The sequence below is a fragment of the Phalaenopsis equestris genome, unplaced genomic scaffold (genome assembly GCF_001263595.1).
Source record: "Phalaenopsis equestris unplaced genomic scaffold, ASM126359v1 Scaffold000096, whole genome shotgun sequence".
Taxonomy (NCBI): Eukaryota; Viridiplantae; Streptophyta; class Magnoliopsida; order Asparagales; family Orchidaceae; genus Phalaenopsis; species Phalaenopsis equestris.
The window spans coordinates 247945-267643 of NW_018164538.1; the positions used below are offsets into that span (position 1 = coordinate 247945).

The following is a 19699-nucleotide window of genomic DNA, read 5'->3' on the forward strand; positions in this document are numbered from 1 at the left end:
ATCCTGATCAGCTACTTATCAGCAGCTTATCAGGATAAGCAGCTTATATGAACAAGTTGGATAAATTGCTGCTGCCCCAAACAGACCCTAAATTAGCTAACTACAACCACTAAAATCATCATATTTAGAATTGAATTGAAAAAAATATGATCAAAATACTAGAGCAAACTATCAAGATGGCGAGAAAAAATAAAGGTTGGTAACTTGGAATGAAAAATGATTTTTGTCGATGGAATCAGTTAAGGAAAGTATGAAGATTATAAAATAAGTTGGTAGCTAAACACAACAAAATAAATCATCAAATTTTGTGTTGAAATGAAAAAATTCATCGCCAATATAATGAAGGATATCATCCTAAGAGTTCAAGAACCATAATTTAATATTTTAGATTATTCGGGTCGGGAAATCTTTCAACAAATTAAGCTAATTTGAGTTGAGTGCTTGGGATTTGGTTTATGGACAGCCATAAGGAATTGGTTTTGTTGGGAACAATTAATAATCAGATCCTTACATTAAACGAAAATCTGCATACATATCACACCCTTCTGAAGTCTTTACATATCTAATACCCAAAGTATGATATTTCAACTCATAACACCTTCGTGTTATAAACTTATGCAGTGTATAGTGTATTTCACATTAAAAAGAGGTAGTTATGGTGATATTTCTGTTATGACGTTAGAATTTTTAGTATGCATGTAAATATGTATGTTTTGGTGTTAGATATGTAAATTAATAAGAATTATGTGATATGTATGTAAATGCTACTACTTTAAAAGATATGGAACCCAATCAAACATAAGAATAAAGGGCAGCATATTTGAATCCCTAACCATTTCTTAATTAAGTTTTAAAATTAGGAAACTCGATCTTTGGTGATAATACATCTAGAGAGCAAATACATCACCCAAATAATATTTAAACATCATTCAAACTTGGAACTCCTAAAAAGGCAACATTACTAGAGGGCTTAATAACAAAGTTAACCACTATTATTTAACCATGTTGATGAAACTTTAATGAAAAATATTCAATCATTATCACACAAAACCAATGATTATCAAACAAGGAATTAAAAGCACTTAAATATGATATGGAAGAGTAAATATGATCAGTTTTGTATTATCAACAGTTCAACGTGCATGTCATTTAAGAACAGCAATAGCTCATCTTATATCAAAATAATAAGAATCATAATAATAATCCAAAACCTTGTCCTGCCAATCCTCTAATAGCAAATAAAAAGATTATACACGAATAAAACTATTAAATAATAGCAAAAGAATAGAACAACTGAATAAAAACGAGTTACCTAAATGACACCCAACTCGAGTTTCATATTTTACAGAACAAATCAAGCTTTGTTTGAAGGATTTAACTAACCTGTATAAAGGCAGAATATAAAATATAAAAAGAAAGCATCTCTTCAAACAACTCACCTTAGAAGGATCTCCAATTATCAGAATTTTTTTTTGGGGAATGGTTTTCTGAGGACCTGAAAGGGCCGATGCCAAAGGGATCCGAGTCATCGAACGAGAAACCTCGGCTCCGATCAAAATCATTGATGCTGCTTATGGAATCGAATCTCGCATGACTTTCACGTTTCGGCGAAAACCTGCTGTCGTGCATGCTGAAAGAATCGAACCGGCTAAAATCGTCGAAAGTACGGTCGTCGTGTCCTTCACTGAACCTTGGAGATGAATTAGATGTAAAGTGAGGGGTACTTGGAACGGAATCAAAGAAGGGGCTCTTTTTATCCTGCCCAAACACACTGCTAGCACTTGGAGAGTCTACCCTGATGTGATTTGTTCCAAAATCTTCTGAACCAAAGAAAGAATTCTTATTGGTTCTCTCATGACCAGAGTCCTGCATTGTTACGTCATATTCAAAAGAAGCCAAGCAAACATAAATGAATCATGAAATACATCCAGTATTAACCCACCTTTGGACTGAAACCCCATACTGAATCAACATCATAATTTGTATCAAAAGCTGTACCCCAGGATGGTTCATCGGTAAACTTATCGCCAGAAAATGCAGATTCAGCATCTTCATGACTGCAGAAGCAGTACATTTATTACAAAAAGCTAAAAATTAAAGAGCTAAAAGCTAATTTACAACGAAAGAAAAATTTATACAAAATATTTAACTCAGAGTGTAACTTGGAAAGGCGAAAAAGCTAAAAATTAACCAAGGAAAGATTTTTAACTCAATAAGATAAAATAAACTAGCTTTAGCATAAATTGAGAAGGACAACTATCAAATCACATCAGATCTATTTTCTTATTTATGGGACATGTTATGATTTAAATTCAAGATTGCAGCAGGGTCAGAAGAGAAGTGTTAAAGAAATAACCTGTGATTATCTTTATCACGAGGCGAAATATCATGCATATCATAATGAGTACCATGAAATTCATGAGATGGAGCGTCAAATGCACTTCTGCCCGGACTACCAAGAGGACTTCTTACTGATCCACATTCACTTGGAGCAAAGACTGATTCACTCTCAGCTATCCGCCCATCAGGACTAGAAAGCTGCTCATCTGTGTTGTAGAGATGGTCAATTTGTGCAACAGGAGAGATCCCATCTGTGGAGATTTTATTGCTCCAAACTGATGGACTTAAAGATTTTGAAGGTACGACATCTTTCTCCACCTCTACAGAAAGATCCTTTGCAACTAAAAACCCTGAAATCATTGAAACAGTGGAAGAGCAATTGTCTGTAATGTAAAACTCAGACAGAAAATAGTTACTTGCATCAAACAACCAAATAACAATATCAAAGTCACATTTATAAGCATCATGAGAAAGCAAAACTAAGAAAAAAGGGATTTATGAGCACTGTATACAGGTCCCATTATATTTCATTTGCTTCCACTGGCGATTCCTGAGGCATATATTAAAATCAGATAGGGCAACAATTGGAGTTGACACCCGCTATTTAGCGGTGAGGATTCATATGGTTGTGGTGTGTGTGTGTGAGTTGTGGGTTGGAGAAGAGGAGGTTCAAGTGAGAGTGTTGTTCACTTATTTTGTAAAATGGTTCATAAACAAAAGTGTGCACATCGCATAAAAAGAGATACGACTTTTTCATAAATGTGTCAGTGTGTGTGTGAGCAATTTATACAAGACTTCTAAAATAGAGTTTATAACCAAAAAAAAATATTAATGAACAAATGACAAATACATGTAAAATATCATTAACTATATCGATTGATAAAACTATTTACAACACAACTATGCATTCATACAAAAAATTACTAATATAACATGCTGCTACACAATAACCTATTAAAACCTCAAAGAAAACCAGTTGAAAACATCATAAATATGATGTTAGAAGTGTGTGTGTGTGGATATGCGTGCGTGTGTATAAGTATTTTATACAAGACTTCTAAAATAGAGTTTATAACCAAAAAAATAAAATTAATGAACAAATGACAAATACATGTAAAATATCATTAACCATATAGATTGATAAAACTGTTTACACCACAACTATGCATTCATACAAAAAAAATTACTATTATGATGCGTTGTTACACAATATACTAAAACCTCAAAGAAAAACTGTTGAAAGCGTCATTAAATATGATGTTAGAAGTGCACCAATGTCTAGTAATTAATTCAATGAACAACAACGACGACGACAAGCCTTTATCCCACTAAGTGCCCTTTTTCTCCATTGTGTCCTATTGAGTGTCATATTTTCATTTAATTCTAATAAATTAAGACCATTTTTTATAGAACATGCCCAAGTCAATCTCTACCTTTTTTAACATAAATATAAAACAACTACCCTTCTAGCATATTCATCAAACGGTCGATGTTTAATGTGACCAAACCATCTAATGTGACTCTCTCTAATCTTGTATGCCGCTAGAGCTACTCCAACCCTTCCACAGATATATTTGTTTTGCATTTTGCCTCGAAGTGTAAAGCCACTCACCCACATGAGCATTCTCATCGTAGCAACACTAAATGTTATTCTTTTCTTTTCCATACCAACATTTTGTGCAATAAAACATTGCAGAACTCACCACTATCTTATAAAATTTTCCTTAAAGTCTAGTAGGTCTGATGCATTCCTCTACTTCAACCATTCAATTTGAATTCTACTAATAACATCCTCATCTATATCACCATCACTTTGAGCAATATACCTGAGATATCTAAAAGGTTCACTTCTTTTAATGGCTTGATCACCCACTGTTACAACCCCACACTAGATCTATAACTATTGAAATTATATTTCATGTATTCTATTTTAGATCTATTCAAACAAAAGTCTTTAGACTCTAAAGTTGACCTCCATAATTAAAGTTTCTCGTGAGCTTTCTCTCTCTAGTCATATGCACAAGAATAATATCATCAGCAAAAAGCATACACCAACTATATCCTCGATTAAATATCCAATAAGAACATCCATAACAAAAGCAAAAAAATATGCGCTTAAAGACAATCCCTGATGTAATCCAACTATAATAAGAAAATACTTGGTAAATCCACCTTACATTCGATCACAAGTAACAACTTTAGTAAACATATCTTTAATGAATGAATATAAGCAATATCAACATCTTTCTTTTCTTAAACTCTCCAAAGTACTTCTCTTTTAACTTTATCATAATCGTTTTTCTAAATCAACAAAAATCATATGTAGATCCTCTTTACTCTCTATACTTCTAGATCAAACCTCTAAATAAATATATAGCTTTTATGGTAGACTTAACCGGCATGAATCCAAAATATGAGCATAGAAAGAAAATACAAATCCTAAAAACTAGGTATTTGGTCGATATGAACAAAGAAAAATTTTGATTGGAAAAACCTCACTTTGATGAAAGTTGGTAGGCATGAAAACCTTGTATAGTTAGGATTTCATCAACAACAAGACAAAGTGTCGCAAGCACACAGCGCTGAATGACTTCATAGAGAAGCCAAGGGCAAATGAAAAAAAATTCTAAATATTAGCATTGCCTTTCAAGCTTGTTAGTGATGGTATACGTTTTCATAGCAAGGAAATGTCCCAAATGCCAATCTTAAAACAGAGTTACAACCCACACAACAGAAGGGTAGAAGGCAGCAGGCATAACAAAAGCCATGGATAAGGACAAATCAGCGGTCCCAGGAAAAGGACTCTGAGCACACCCATTCTTACAGACAGCCAGCCACAAGTACATATATACTGACAGAGATTATATCCTGTGTACATAAAAATTGATTAACGGGCATGAGCATAAGGGTTAACCCAATGATACCGGAACTAGTAGGAAAAAAAGTGGAAACACAAAAGCAAACTTTTATTAATAAAAAAAGTAAAGTTACTATGCAACTCAACAGAAAACAACAACACAAAACATACAGGACACAAGCAATCACCTCTAAGGTGTATTCCAAGAGCAGTAGAGGTCAGCGAGGTGGATCTGGCGACTTGGGACAGCAAGGGAGAATGCAGGAGAGGGGTCTGCAAGGTACTGGAGGAGGGGGCAGCAGGTTAGGGTGGCGGGAAGGTCTGTTGGGTGGCTGAAAGGTAGGTTGGAGGGTGGAGTAAAATGCTGGGAAGTTGGGACAGCAGCTGAGAAAACTTGTCGGCACCTTAGGAGGGTGGAAGGCAAGCGGGGAAGTGCAGGCAGCAATGGGAAAGGCCATTGGAGTCCGGTTTGTGAGGGACAACAGCGGCAAGAGGAGCTGACAGCAAGTCGGCAGCTAGGATGAGTGGAGGAGAAGGGTTAGAGAAGATAAAAATGGAGAATATATAACCACTTCGAAGTAGGATACAGCCGGAGCACCACCATCTTCTTGGATACAGCCCTACAAAAGAGAAAATGACTCCACTCAGAAAATCTAAAAACAAACTTAGCAAAGGCCGACTCCCACACAAAGAGGATAACAATTTATAAACTCCCAAGAAACTTGTACACAAAAGGCAGGGGAAGGAAGGCAAAAAGAATCCTAAGAAAACTTCACGAGTGTTGCAATATGTGAAACTCCCACACAAAGAGGATAACAATTTATAAACTCCCAGGAAACTTGTACACAAAAGGCAGGGGAAGGAAGGCAAAAAGAATCCTAAGAAAACTTCTGTTTCCGGATCGTGATTCTTCTCGCCCGAGGATTCTCCCACCGTCATGCTTCTTCGCGGGTTGGCCCCCGCGGCAATTAGCGCCCGAGTGCGGGTGTAGTTTTAGCCTAGTTCACGGGTTGGCCCCCGCGGCAATTACTGCCTGTATTAGGGCAGTTAGCACTCGCGTCATCCAATCCATGCAAAAACATAAACAAAACACATATGACTGAAGATAGGTGATGAAAGTTAATGTAATCTACCAGAAGTTGATGTTAGCCCATAATGGCTTTCATATCAAATTGACATTTCATAGCAAATATATATGCAATATAAGAGTCAAAAAAGGGAAAATCATTTTTTACATTAAATATAAGAAAAAAAAAGAACTTTTTAATTAAAGTGAAAACTGAAAAAGTATTAAGAATCTTTGGTTTAAATCTGATACAAGCTGCATAAGGATCATAAGTAGCTTTAACCATTTCTGTTTGGTGCTACATGAGGTGTCAATGTATAGTTCACTCTACCCACATTTGAACTACTACTAGCCTACAAGATAACTCCTTTGACACATCATAACACTGCACGCTTACCATTACAGTGTTTGAAAGAAATTAACGTGTCAGTCATAATATCCAGCTCCAACAAAGTGTCTAGCATTACCATAAGAGAAAATGGCAGCACAAGCAACAAATCACCACCCCAAAATAGTTAAATTTCAAGGCACCTGTACATTGCTGTACCACATTTAAAATAACATGTTAATACACGGTTGCATGAGCATTGATCAATTACCTTCATCCTCAAATTTGTCCCAGTCTTCATCCCAATCAATTGCACCTTCTTGTATGCCGGGTTGCCAACCTTGAAAATAGTAAGCACAGAGGAGTTCAACTTTTTGTTGGAACTCAAATTGTAAACAATAAATAGAAAACACTTAAAAAAAGATCAAATTTTGAATTTAAATAGAAAAATTAAATAGAAGAAAAGTCACAATATAGTGTGACAATGCATGATTAAAGGTATGACCAGAGAAAAAGGAAAAAGAGCAAACCATAGTGCGTACTGTTAGAGATAAATTACTCCGAAGTAGCATAAATTCTTTAATTAAGTCAAACCGCACAAAATTAGTTGGGATAATTTAATAAAATAGCCTTCATAAATATCAAGCCAGAGTTTGTTCAAGTTTAGAACAGTGCCAAGATGATTAGCAGACAAGTATAATAGGATCGTAGGTGAATAAGAGTCTACATGGTCACTTAGCAATAAGACATGATTGCAGGGTAAACCATCTAAATATTATCTCTTTATAGTTTATGAATTTACAGTAAAAAAAATAAAATGTAATTTGTTAATCTTAGAAGGTTTTAAAATGTAACAATAAATAAAATGTATATCATCATTATCATTTGCTTTATCCGAACATTTTCGAGTCCGTTAATGAATCCTCACTTTTCAGCGATTCTTATTAAGGTTGAATAAGACATTAACATAGCCATGAAAATCTTCAGGAGAGTTTTTATCCTTGTTACCACATGTTCAAAAATTCCAAATAGAAATTTATTTCTCCCTAATCATCATGTATTACACCCTACTACATATAAATAATAAGGAAAGTGAACCAAATAAGAATCACTCCAAAATAAGAAAAGAATAGAAAAAATGATGTATCTAAAAATGGAAACACAATTAGTGAAATATATTATGAGGAAATAAAAAATGAATCCCTTCATAATGCGGATTGACACTTTCCAATACTCCCCTTCAAAATAGTTTGTATATATTGTATAAACCAAACTTGAACTTCAATTAATCATGATTGACCCTTGGTAATGCTTTGGTGAGGATATCAGCAATCTAAAACTGTGTAGGAACATAGATTAGTTGAACAATTCCATTATTAACCTTTTCTGAGATGAATTATCAATTCAATCTTTGTGTTTTGTTCTGTCACGATGCACAAGAATTTTGGCTATATTAATAGCTACTTGGCTATCACTGAACATCTTATTTGTGACTTTCATCTCAACCTTAAGTTCATTTAATAATCTTTGAATCCACATTCTTTCACATATTCCTAGTGCAAGAACACGATATTTAAATTCCACACTACTACGAGAGACAACAACTTGCTTTTACTTCTCGACATGACAAGATTGTCCGAGACACATGAACAATATCCAGTGGTTCTTATCAATTACCTCTCGTGCTCAGCTAGCATTTGTGTATAGCTCAACTTCATGATTTTCAAATCTTTTGAAGAGTGAACCGTCTCCAAGGGTCATCGTCAAGTATCTACGGATTCTGTTCACTGCTTCCAAATAATCCTCATTTGGATTATTCATGTGCTAACTTACTACACTAACTGAGTATGCAATATCAAATCTTGTGTGATAGGTAAAGTAGTTTGCCCACAAATATTTGATATCTTCTTTTGTCAATTGAACTGTATTCTTTACTTATGTTTAGCATTTTGTTGGAATCCATTTATGTGTCAGTAGGTTTCAGCCAAGCATACTAGTTTCACTTAAAAAGACAATTCCCTCCTTAGACCGAGCCACCTCCATTCCAAGAAAATATTGGAGATTCATTGGGTCCTTGATCTCAAATTAAGTTGTAACTATCCTTTTTAGTCTAATAATTTCCTATGAATCATCACTTGCCAAAATAGTATCAACATATAATAATGAGAATAACAATTTTGCCTCTATAATTGAATTTAACAAGCAGTGTATGATTTGTTTGTAATCATTATTTTAGTAAACATGCCAAACCAAGTACAAGGACAAGGCTTCAAGCCATATAAGAACTTTAAATTGCAAACCAACCCAAAGTTTTCACCTATTTTTCAAGTCCTGAGGTATAGTCATATAGACTTCTTCATCAAAGTCATCATTCAAGAAGGTAATTTTAACACCAAGTTGGTATAAAAGCCAATTTTGATTTATAAGAAAGTAAAACCAGAACAGTAATAGGTGCAAATGTCTCATGATAGTCAATTCTGTATGACTGCGTGAAGCCCTTGGAAACCAATCTGACTTTGAAGCTTTATACACTTCAGCCACCATTGTATTTGACAATGAATATCCATTTGTAGCTTACAAAATTTTTTCCATGTGGTAACTTTGTAAGTATCCATGTCTTATTCTTTTATAAAGCCTAAATTTCTTCCTCAACTGCCTGAATCTTTATAGCATCTTGGATTGAATTGGGAACCTGCAAACTATGAAGGTTTGTCACAAAGTTCTGTAACATTCAATCAGATAACAGTGGTTGATTAAAGCCATCAATCATCGGTGGAAACCAATCTGACTTTGAAGCTTTATACACTTCAGCCACCATTGTATTTGACAATGAATATCCATTTGTAGCTTACAAAATTTTTTCCATGTGGTAACTTTGTAAGTATCCATGTCTTATTCTTTTATAAAGCCTAAATTTCTTCCTCAACTGCCTGAATCTTTATAGCATCTTGGATTGAATTGGGAACCTGCAAACTATGAAGGTTTGTCACAAAGTTCTGTAACATTCAATCAGATAACAGTGCACCCTCAGATACATTTTCTGTGTGCAAGTGGTTGATTAAAGCCATCAATCATCGATTTAAGAGAATCATAAGTTAAGATCCATGCCATTATAATTATCAAGAGGATTTGGTTTTGGCTCTTAATTGTCCTTAATTTGCAGTGTCATCCACATGCTCAGTTGTCCTTGTGTAGACATGAAATTTTGATCATTGGTTGGTTGGTGAATTTTGGAAGAAATCTCAAATCTGATATTCCCTCGAGTTCTCCCTCTGAATTTTAAATTTAGAAAAATAAGATTAATTCTCAAAGAATGTGGCATCCATGGAGTATATATTTTCCTAGTGGTTCGAGAATAGCATTCGTACCCTTTTTTATTGGATGAGTAACCAAGAAAAATACATCTGAGAGACTTGGGATCAAGTTTGGTGAGATGTAGTTGATGGATGTAAATAAAAGCAGAACAACCCAAGATCTTCAATGGTAAGTCAGAAGAAAAAAACGGATAAGTGGATAGGATTCCATGAGAACATTAGGAGAATTTGAAAATTTAGGACTCGACTAGGTATCCTATTGATGATGTATGTGGTTGTAAGAATGACTTCCCCCCAAAAATGTTTAGGCATATGTAGTTGTGAGAATAGCTTCCCCCAAAAAATATATAGGCACGTGATTAAACAACATAATAGCACGGACCACAACAAGTAAGTGCTTATTTTTTCTTTTAACGACCCTATTTTGTTGATAAGTATCCACACAAGAACTTATATGGATAATATCATGCTTACAAAGATAAGGACTAAAGATTTAATTAAACTATTCCTTGGCATTATCAATTGTAAGAATTTGAAATTTGCTTTGGAATTGAGTAAGAATCATAGAATAAAAAGGTTTAAATATAGTGGTTGTTTAAATTTTTCTTTCACATGGAATGTCCGTGTTATTATTTTGTAATCATTATGAATAATACAAACCATCGTGACTCATCCACATTGTTTATTTATAAGAGTTCCCCGATATTATTACAAATTACTGAAAAGGGATATGAAGACTTGTATTGTAATAAAAAATATCATGTCTGACATGTTTTGCAAAACAATTTTCGCATCGATAAAGATTGAATTTTTTTATGATAAATAAATGTACAAAAATATTTTTCAAGCACGCAACCTTTGGATGACCAAGACGACAATGACTCAAGATTGACTTTCAACTGAAACAAAATTTGAATTTGACTCAGAAATATAATTTGACGGATGTCATTGTCTACCAATAAAGTTATTTTTTTAATAAAGTATACACGCATCTCAGTAATGTCAATCACCTTCCCCAAATCTCATTGAAAATCACAGCAATTTGAATAAAATTTAGTCACATATGTCACGAGCAAATTTACTGATTGAGAGTAGGTTGCAATTTAATTTTGGAACATAAAGTACAGAGTATATGTGAAGATCCTTTGTCAATTCAATTGATCCAATTCCTGCTACTGGTGAGAATGAACCAAAAAAAAAATTTTAACTGAAGAGTGACAGTACATGGGTTATAATTTTTGAAGATGCTGATGTCTCCCGTCATATGATTTAATGCTTAAGAGTCAAATTATTCAAGATTTTAATTTATTGCTTTGGATGCTAAAAGCATGGGATAAGGTACCTCAGTATGCTAACAGGTTGATAGATTGCTCGACAAATGGTTATGATGCATGTTCAAAAATAGAACTATTACTAAACATTTTCTGCAATGCTCGATTTGCTCCATGGTGAAAGGGCTAAATTCTAAATTATTGTTGAAATATATAATAGGTATTGATAACATAGGCTAGAATCAGAATGTAACATCCTAGAAAAAAGTGTGTGAGGTCATGTCGTGTTTGACCATAATAAGATTGTGAAGCTCGAAACAAAAAAATTTATTGATTAAATAAAGTGAGAGGAGGATCCTTAGTTCAACTGCTCAATGGGACGAGCGAACATGAACTAGAGGAAGGAGGTCCCTTAGTTCAACTATACGACTGGATGACCAAACAAGAACTAGAGGGAGGTGAGTAGCTCTCAATCTTCACACGCTCTTAGTGATCGAGCCTTTTATAAACCAACGAACTGTGATTGAAGATGGAGACGCAAGGAAGCCATGCCATGTTGAATCAGGGTGAGTAGCTCTCAATCTTCACACGCTCTTAGTGAACGAGCCTTTTATAAACTAGCGAACTGTGATTGAAGATGGAGACGCAAAGAAGCCATGCCATGTTGAATCAGTCGCACAGACTGAATTATTTGTGGCTTTAGCAAACCGAAGAGAACTATTCAAGCAAAGCTTCCTGGTCAATTAAAAGAGATGAATGACTAAACAAGTCCTCTTCATACAGCGGAGGGGTCAAACAATCGACGAAGCATTGTGATTGAAATGACATGGTGCGATATTGTGCATACAAGAGGAGACGACTAGCCGATCAAATGATTCAAACAGATCTGCAATGCACAAACGAGACGATTCTTTCTACGGTGCATGAACAAGTCAATCTGCGCCACAAGAACAGAAGATTCGAACAATATGTTTGAATGGAAGGATTCGAGCAGTAGCAGTGTCATTGAAGGAACGAAAGGAACACACAAACGAGACAAGAGGGCCTTGCGATCTTTAATTCCTTGAATGGAAGAGACGAGCGCCAACATGACCTACAATGCCACGACAATCGAACACAAGGTGCAGGGCCTTACTAATAGAAATGAACGACCGAAAAATCTCAAAATCGTAACACAGAGGTGTTCCAAGAATTGTTCAAAAGAAAGTTTTATTTCTTGCTAACCTTCATACCTCTCCAAGAATTGTTCAAAAGAAAGTTTTATTTCTTGCTAACCTTCATACATTGCACATTGCTACATGTATATAATAAAGAAAGGAAATCAAATAAGAATTCCTAAAAACTAAGAATGAACATAAAAAAGGAAGTATCTAATAAAGGAAATACAATTAATGAAATATATTAGGAGGAAAAGAAATAAGTTCCTTCATAATGTGGATTGACACAAGCATCAACTTTCTTTATTAGTCATTCAAATTTAATTTTAACTATCAATTTAATTGACACATTTTATGCCCTTTGCTGTACATTATTGAGATTATCTATAATCTAGTTTCAGGTAACTTACTTTCAATAAATACTGTTCCAACCATCCGTCCAACTAATTTATTATCTTTCCTAATTTGGTCACACATTTATCTCAATATTCTTATTTCTCTATACTCAAATCCGTTATTAGGAAATTTTTTTTATTGTTAAAGATTAACATCCATACTAAATTGCTGTTCAAATTGTAGTCTCAGTATTCTTATGTCAAAATATTATTACTAAGGCAACTCTTCATTTTAATACTCGAGTCTTAACTTTTAGAGTTATATCCTCATTCTTTTGTATAATAGAACCTAAGATACTTAAAAAATGTCATACTTAGATATCACTTTATTAGTTTAATTTATTAAATAATAATTGTTGACAACGCACTCAATAAAATTGTAGATCAAAACTTAGTATTTGCCCTGTTAATTATAAGCCTGCTAGCTTCTAAAATGGTAGTTTTCGTCCTAATATACTACTTATTTTCATTGGTGTTCCCCTAACTAAGATTATATCATTGACAAAAAAACATAAAATAGCGCACCTCACTGGGAATAATCCTTTGTCAATATCTCTATAACCAATGTAAAATACGGATTTATTGTTAAAGCTTGATGCAATCCTCCACAATTAAACAATCTTCGTTCATTCCAAAATAATTTCTAGACGTTTTTTTGTCATACATTTTATTATCAACTTCAACGCCCTTAAACACATGCCTTATTTCCATGAGGAACATCAAATCAATTTATATGAGAATTAATTATATACATTCGCATGATCGATAACAAACATAAGTAGATCGTTTTCAATGCTCTCAATACTTTTACATTAATTTTCTACACACATTAGTTATATATATTCATATGATTCCGTAAAACAGATAAAAATTTTCTTACTTTCTCGGAACTTCATTTTATGACTAACCAATTTGATTCCTCTTTAAATCATCATAACGTTAAACACTTGCTTTTTTCTTAAATCTAAGAACCAAATACTTTTCCTATCATTTAGTACCCAATTAGTCTTCAAAATTTCCTTGAAAAGATTTGTTAACCAAATTATTGCAGTACATCTCTTCAAATCTCAATTAGTATCTTAACTAGACTTAAAATAGTACTTTTACTCGTCATCTTTATAGTAACTCCACTTCCCCAATTTCAGTCAAGCTATAATATACATAAATTTTTCATTCATTACTGCTTTTGAAAATCAACTATTTAATAAATTCTTAATACAACATTCATATCTTTGCATGATGTTTTTTTTATCTTTAACTAAGACATTATTAACATCACTTCTAATGCATATAACTTGATCAAAATATATCTCCATATCCATGTTACATTTATTTCACACTTCTAAAATATACATCCATACATACTATTTTATATGATGCGGTCAACTTCCTTTTAAATCCCCCTAAAACTCGTAAAAAATTATCTCCTTTCATTTAAAAAGGACCTATGAATTAGTAGCTCCACTTTTGGCAGTAGTTAAATGCACTTCTTATTTCTTGAAGCATGATTTTTTATTACAAGATCATTACTTGAATTTTTATCTAATAGACCACATATATATATATATATATATATAATTTCAATCTAAGTCATACATTGTAATAGTTCATGCATATTTTCCCAAAATTGGGTTTTCAAACTACATTTTAATCAAAATTAAAAAGCATAATTTCTAACCAAATTTACGATTTCCTCCAATAAAAAAATCTATAACACACTCTATAATTAACCTTATTCACTGCAACACATTTATATTTCAACTCCATATCCACATTCATCTCCACCTGATTCTATTATGAATTTTTTCAGCTAAAATTACTTTATAAAATTACCCACTGTACCTGGATTTTACCGTCTTTATTTAATTTCTAGTAAAAAGGCATCATTTATTCTTCTTACAATCATTATGTCCACTAAGTCCCTTCATATTTGAAATCCAAGTTTTCATATGAAAAAGCTAATCTTACTTTCAAACCTAGTTAGGCTTGCTTATTTTCATTAAAATTAAATTAAATTGTGGTGTGTCACTCGCAATTCACGTCTTAGGCAACTCTTGTCTCTTTGTCACCACAATTAGATTAAGTCGAGCATGATTAAAAATATAACTCATCGTTACTTATTTTGCACCACAATCAGTTGAGGCAGTGGCATGTTGCTTCAGAAGAATTGGGTGTGTACAGAGAACGGGGCAGCAATATTTGTCTAAACCTGAAGTTAAGCTCAAAATTCGCTTCAATTTTAAATTGTTTCAAGATCAAGTAGATTTATGTACCAGATTAAATTTTTAAAGCACTTATATTTGTCATGCCAAATTCAATTTTGAGTCAATTCTGAGCTCCATAATGAGATTAGAGTTTGAACTAACTTGCTCGTATATAATTCAGATCAAATCAAACTATTATTATATACGTGTACTATGTATAATATATAATTTATGAAATTTTAAATACTACAAGAACAACAACAACGAGCCATTACTCCACTGAGTGGGTTCGGCTACACGAATCATTTTTCACCATTACGTCCTATTGAGTGTCATATTTTCATTTAATTCTAATAGATTAAGATCATTTTTTATTCAATTAAATTTAAAATACTTAAAACTATATGCTGCAATACATACTTTTACAAAATAATAAACAAATATCATTTTTCAGCCCGCTGGACTCCACAAGATTCCATTCCATGAAAGCTCAAATTCAAGTCAACTAAAAATTGATGTCAAAATTTTACTCATGGAAGAGCTTATGATGCGCAATTAAATGACCATGGACATCCTTCCAAACCTAGACCAGTACAAAGATAAGAAAAGGATGGCCATTCACTTCACCACCTTCATCCACAAAATCTCTTCCATTCTAGAATAGTACAAAAGAAGCATGCCACTATGTTTCAATTTCGCCAAGGAGCTCCTGAAGCTGTTTAGGCTATCCGAAAAAGTTTACTATAAAGTAAGTCAATAATAGATTCCTAGTATCTAAAGAGCAATATATGCTGCATGCATCGGATGACAATATCCAGAGCCTAAACTTGTAAACCTAGGCTAGCCCAAAGGCATAAAAAAAACTGGGGCATTTACATACATACCAGCCAATTCCTATGAATTTATATATCTAACACCGAAACTTTGTTTTTTACATTTCTACCACCCACATCTTTCATATCACATCAAAAATACCACCTTTTAGCTTTTAAAAAGTAAAATACACCTTTCAATGCAAAAGAAATATGATATATATGTAAATAATGAAGTTTATGTGTCAGATATGTAAATACAAGGGAATTGAGTGGAATGCATGTAAATCTTCCAAAGAATTATCATTCACTTCCATCAAAAAAACCAAAAAAGGGCAAAAGGAGCTGATAGATTTGAAACACCACGCCACTAGTTTAAAAGACAAGGCACATCCTGGCATCAATCAAACCACAACAAATTAAATTCCTATGATATACTTCAAATGTGCGCATAGATAGAATTAGAACTGAAAGTGGGTTAATTAAAATTATTAAAGTATAAAATTGAGTAAAGGTATACTAAAAGAAATGGGAATAATACCAAAGGGAAGTTCAATAGTTGCTTTTGACTTAATGTCTAATCCGTGATGTTTGCAGCGTTGATGCAAAGCCTTCACTAGCTCTTCAATGTCAGATTGAATCCGATCAGCACGAACCTTGAAAATACAGTGGGTTAAGTTGGAAAGCCAGGGAGTTGACCAGCATGGAAACTATAAGCTTACAAAAGGATTACCTGAAGCAGTCCATCAGAACTTCCACCCCTCTCCATATTAGCAATTGCATTTTGCAGCTCCGTTTTCCTCCCCTGCAATTCCAGGTGGTAGCTTTTAGACAAAGTTACATGAAATCACTAGAAACAGTAAAAGCTAAGAAAAATTTGGCATTAAATTGAAGAAAAGATGAGCAATCTAAAAAAACCTGAATGTCACGAAATGTAGCCTCTTCCACAGTTAATTTTGAAGCGACTTCTGCAACTTGCTTGTATTTCTCTTCATATTTTTTGGCCAGTGACTCAACCTGCAATGAACCACAATTGTTTTTCCTTCATAACCGCAATACATAAGTGATTCAAAAATCTAAAAATCTGCAACAAATAAGCTGCTGATCATGAAAAAATCCTAACGGTATCAAGTTTGCATGTAGCATTACAAGGCCACAGAAATCACATTCAAAAAGATAGACGAGCTTATTGTTAATATCAACCACAGGAGACAAAATTCAGAAAAATAAGAATAAGGTTCAAACAACTGAACTGCTAATGGTTCATCTGGAGAGCAATGTTAAGGCACACATTATTAACTAAAAAAATCATGCCAGGCCATTCTACTATCAGAAAACTGACAAGAACTTTGTCAATAGTGTGCATAGCTATTTCTTGATTTTACAATGCATTCAGCATTAGACTAGTAGTCCACTTCAATTCCAATTAAATGTAAAACAGTCAACAAGCCCGGCATGGAACCAATATTTATCATCTAGATGTACATTCCCGAGCACAAACAGGTATTCTATTTAAGGAGGTTAATTTTTATTTCTCCTTTCCTTAAAACATGCTTTCTCTTTCCACAGAAAACACTAGCAAACATAAATCTATGGAAATTAAGGTTTATTATAATTACATGCTAGTTGAACAATTTATCGAAGGGTATGCTAGCAAAAAACCACAGAAAATAGCTGCTTAGTTACAAATGTTAAACTAAGTGAGAGTATTGACAGTACAATGCAGTACAGACAATAAGGATTAGGTCCTGTTGTAAGCAAATTTCAAACTAATTAAATAGTGATACTTGAATTTTTTTTTTTTTAGTATGATTTCCTTAGTGCCTAATTTTTAAAAAGTTAACCATAAAATAGTCTTTTGATAATTCGTGTATATACCAATTTAGTCCTAAAGTATCTCATTTATCCAATTTAATCATTGGCTATACAAAATCCAAAATGATCCCTCATGAACTAATTGGAATCAATATTATATTAAAATCTCTACATGATCATTTTAGATCCATCTTCTAAAATTGAGGGACTAAATTATAAAAATGTGACACTCTCAAATTGAAATCTCACCAAAACAAGCAAGTTTCATGTTACTCCCTAACATTCAATAGCTCCTAATTTCCTTTAACTCTTTTTTTTATTTATTTCTGTATTGTCAAAATTTCAAAATCACGTACTCAAATTTTATTTGAATCAACCAGAAGGAAACAATGATCTCAAATCATATGACATCATTTCAAGTATAGCAATCACTGTTATTTCTATATATTTTCCTCAAAATTTAATAAAATTGAATCTTAATCTAACATACATCAGCTATTTTATCCACTTCATATTATCCAACAATTGTTTGCTTGGATCATTGTTTTTCACATGTTTTGCATAATTTAGGTCATTATTTTAGTTAAGGAAAGGCCTTGAGTAATGGGTATATAGCTTTAATGTATTCTGGAGGCTATAAGTGACAAACTAGGGGAGATTTTTGATTGTATCACACAATATAGATAGCAAGAGTTAAAGCAAGTTCTAAGCCAGTTTGTTCATAATAAATAAGTGATACTTTGGATGAATATATAGAGATTTCAAATATATAGGGATTTTAGAAAGAAAATGAATATCCATGCTGCGACAAAAAACATTAAGGTAAAGACCCCATCATGCACAACATAGAATAACGAAAGAGTAACCATAATATGCGCAGATATTGAATGAATTTGACAATATTATAGTAAAAAAGGAAGGTAACTATATATTTGCATGCAAACTACCTCACGTTTATCGCCAGATGCTCTTTCAGTGATTTCATTCAGCTTGTTGTCGCATCTACTTTTATAAAGAACCTACAGACAAAGTTAATGGAAAAATAAGTGAAAATGGCGCTGTAAAGTTCAACACAAGAAATTATGTTCTGCAGCAAGAAATAAGCAGAATAATTTACTACAGATGCCTGAATGCGTGAATATTTTCTAATTTATGAGTTAAGTATGGAACTTGATGCCTACAGCTCTCACCATCTAGCAGTTAAAGTACTAAAGGAAAAAAAAAAAACTTTTTCTTTTTCACATAGCTCATTAAGACAAAAGATAGCTCAGCCATTCTACAGAAATTACAAAAGGAGACATTTGAGGTATAAATAGAACAAGATATATTCACCGTGTTCTCATTAATTAACTATATCACTAAATGTTCCTTGGTTCATCTTTTATGTGTAAAATAAACCGTTGATAGAAGAATTAAATAAAAAGACTCACTAGTTCTTGCATCTTAGTACGATAATACTCGACCTTCTCCCTGGAATCCAAGATCTTGTTCTCCTCCATAGACTGTTTTAAGACTGAATAGCAGTTATAACTTATTCTACTCAATGAATCAATCCTCATGGTAAACGAAAAAAAAGGATGAATAAAGCAAAAATGTAAGTATACAACTTAAAATTACACTAATAAAAAAAATCTTTGCAGGCCCATAAGCCAATTATAAGAAGCAGCAGTGGAGTATTATCAAAAGCAGCCAGAGCTAAAAAGTTTTAACGTAAAAGTAATCAAGCAATGTAATTCTTGAACCTCAAATGTTGAAAGGGTTGAGATTTCTTTAAGAAGGATAAAAAAATATCACTCGGACAAACACAAAGATCAACCATTGGATGCATAATTTCAAACTACCACAAAATAAAACAATCGATATTAATCATCAAAATCAATGTAAGTATTCAAATGCATAATCGATGATGCTTAGCATTGCCATATATGACTTTACTCCTACATTTCATTCAAAAAAAAAAAAAATAGTTTTTAAATTAAGGACTGAAAGGGGAAATCATGGGAAAAATACAAAGGACAGAAAATGTTGAAACAAGTGGCAGAATTTCCTAGAGCAAAAATGAAGAAATTAGACAATGTATACATCGATATCATATATGATAGCTAAATATTGTGCAAGGAAGCAATAGTATGAGTTGTAA

General features: G+C 33.1%; 1 protein-coding gene across 1 annotated transcript in view; it reads right to left on the bottom strand.

Annotated features, from left to right (window-relative positions):
* Positions 1-1171: 1171 nt before the first annotated feature.
* The window catches only part of LOC110020464 (epidermal growth factor receptor substrate 15-like 1), a 30465-nt gene continuing 11937 nt past the window's right edge, over positions 1172-19699 (bottom strand). The window contains exons 5-13 of the mRNA XM_020718577.1: positions 18990-19061; positions 18507-18578; positions 16663-16761; positions 16478-16549; positions 16286-16400; positions 6863-6931; positions 2357-2690; positions 1943-2057; positions 1172-1866 (exon numbers count right to left, since the gene is read on the bottom strand). Of these exons, the coding sequence (XP_020574236.1) occupies positions 1441-1866; positions 1943-2057; positions 2357-2690; positions 6863-6931; positions 16286-16400; positions 16478-16549; positions 16663-16761; positions 18507-18578; positions 18990-19061 (1374 nt within the window). The 3' untranslated portion in view covers positions 1172-1440. The remainder of the gene's footprint in view (positions 1867-1942; positions 2058-2356; positions 2691-6862; positions 6932-16285; positions 16401-16477; positions 16550-16662; positions 16762-18506; positions 18579-18989; positions 19062-19699) is intronic.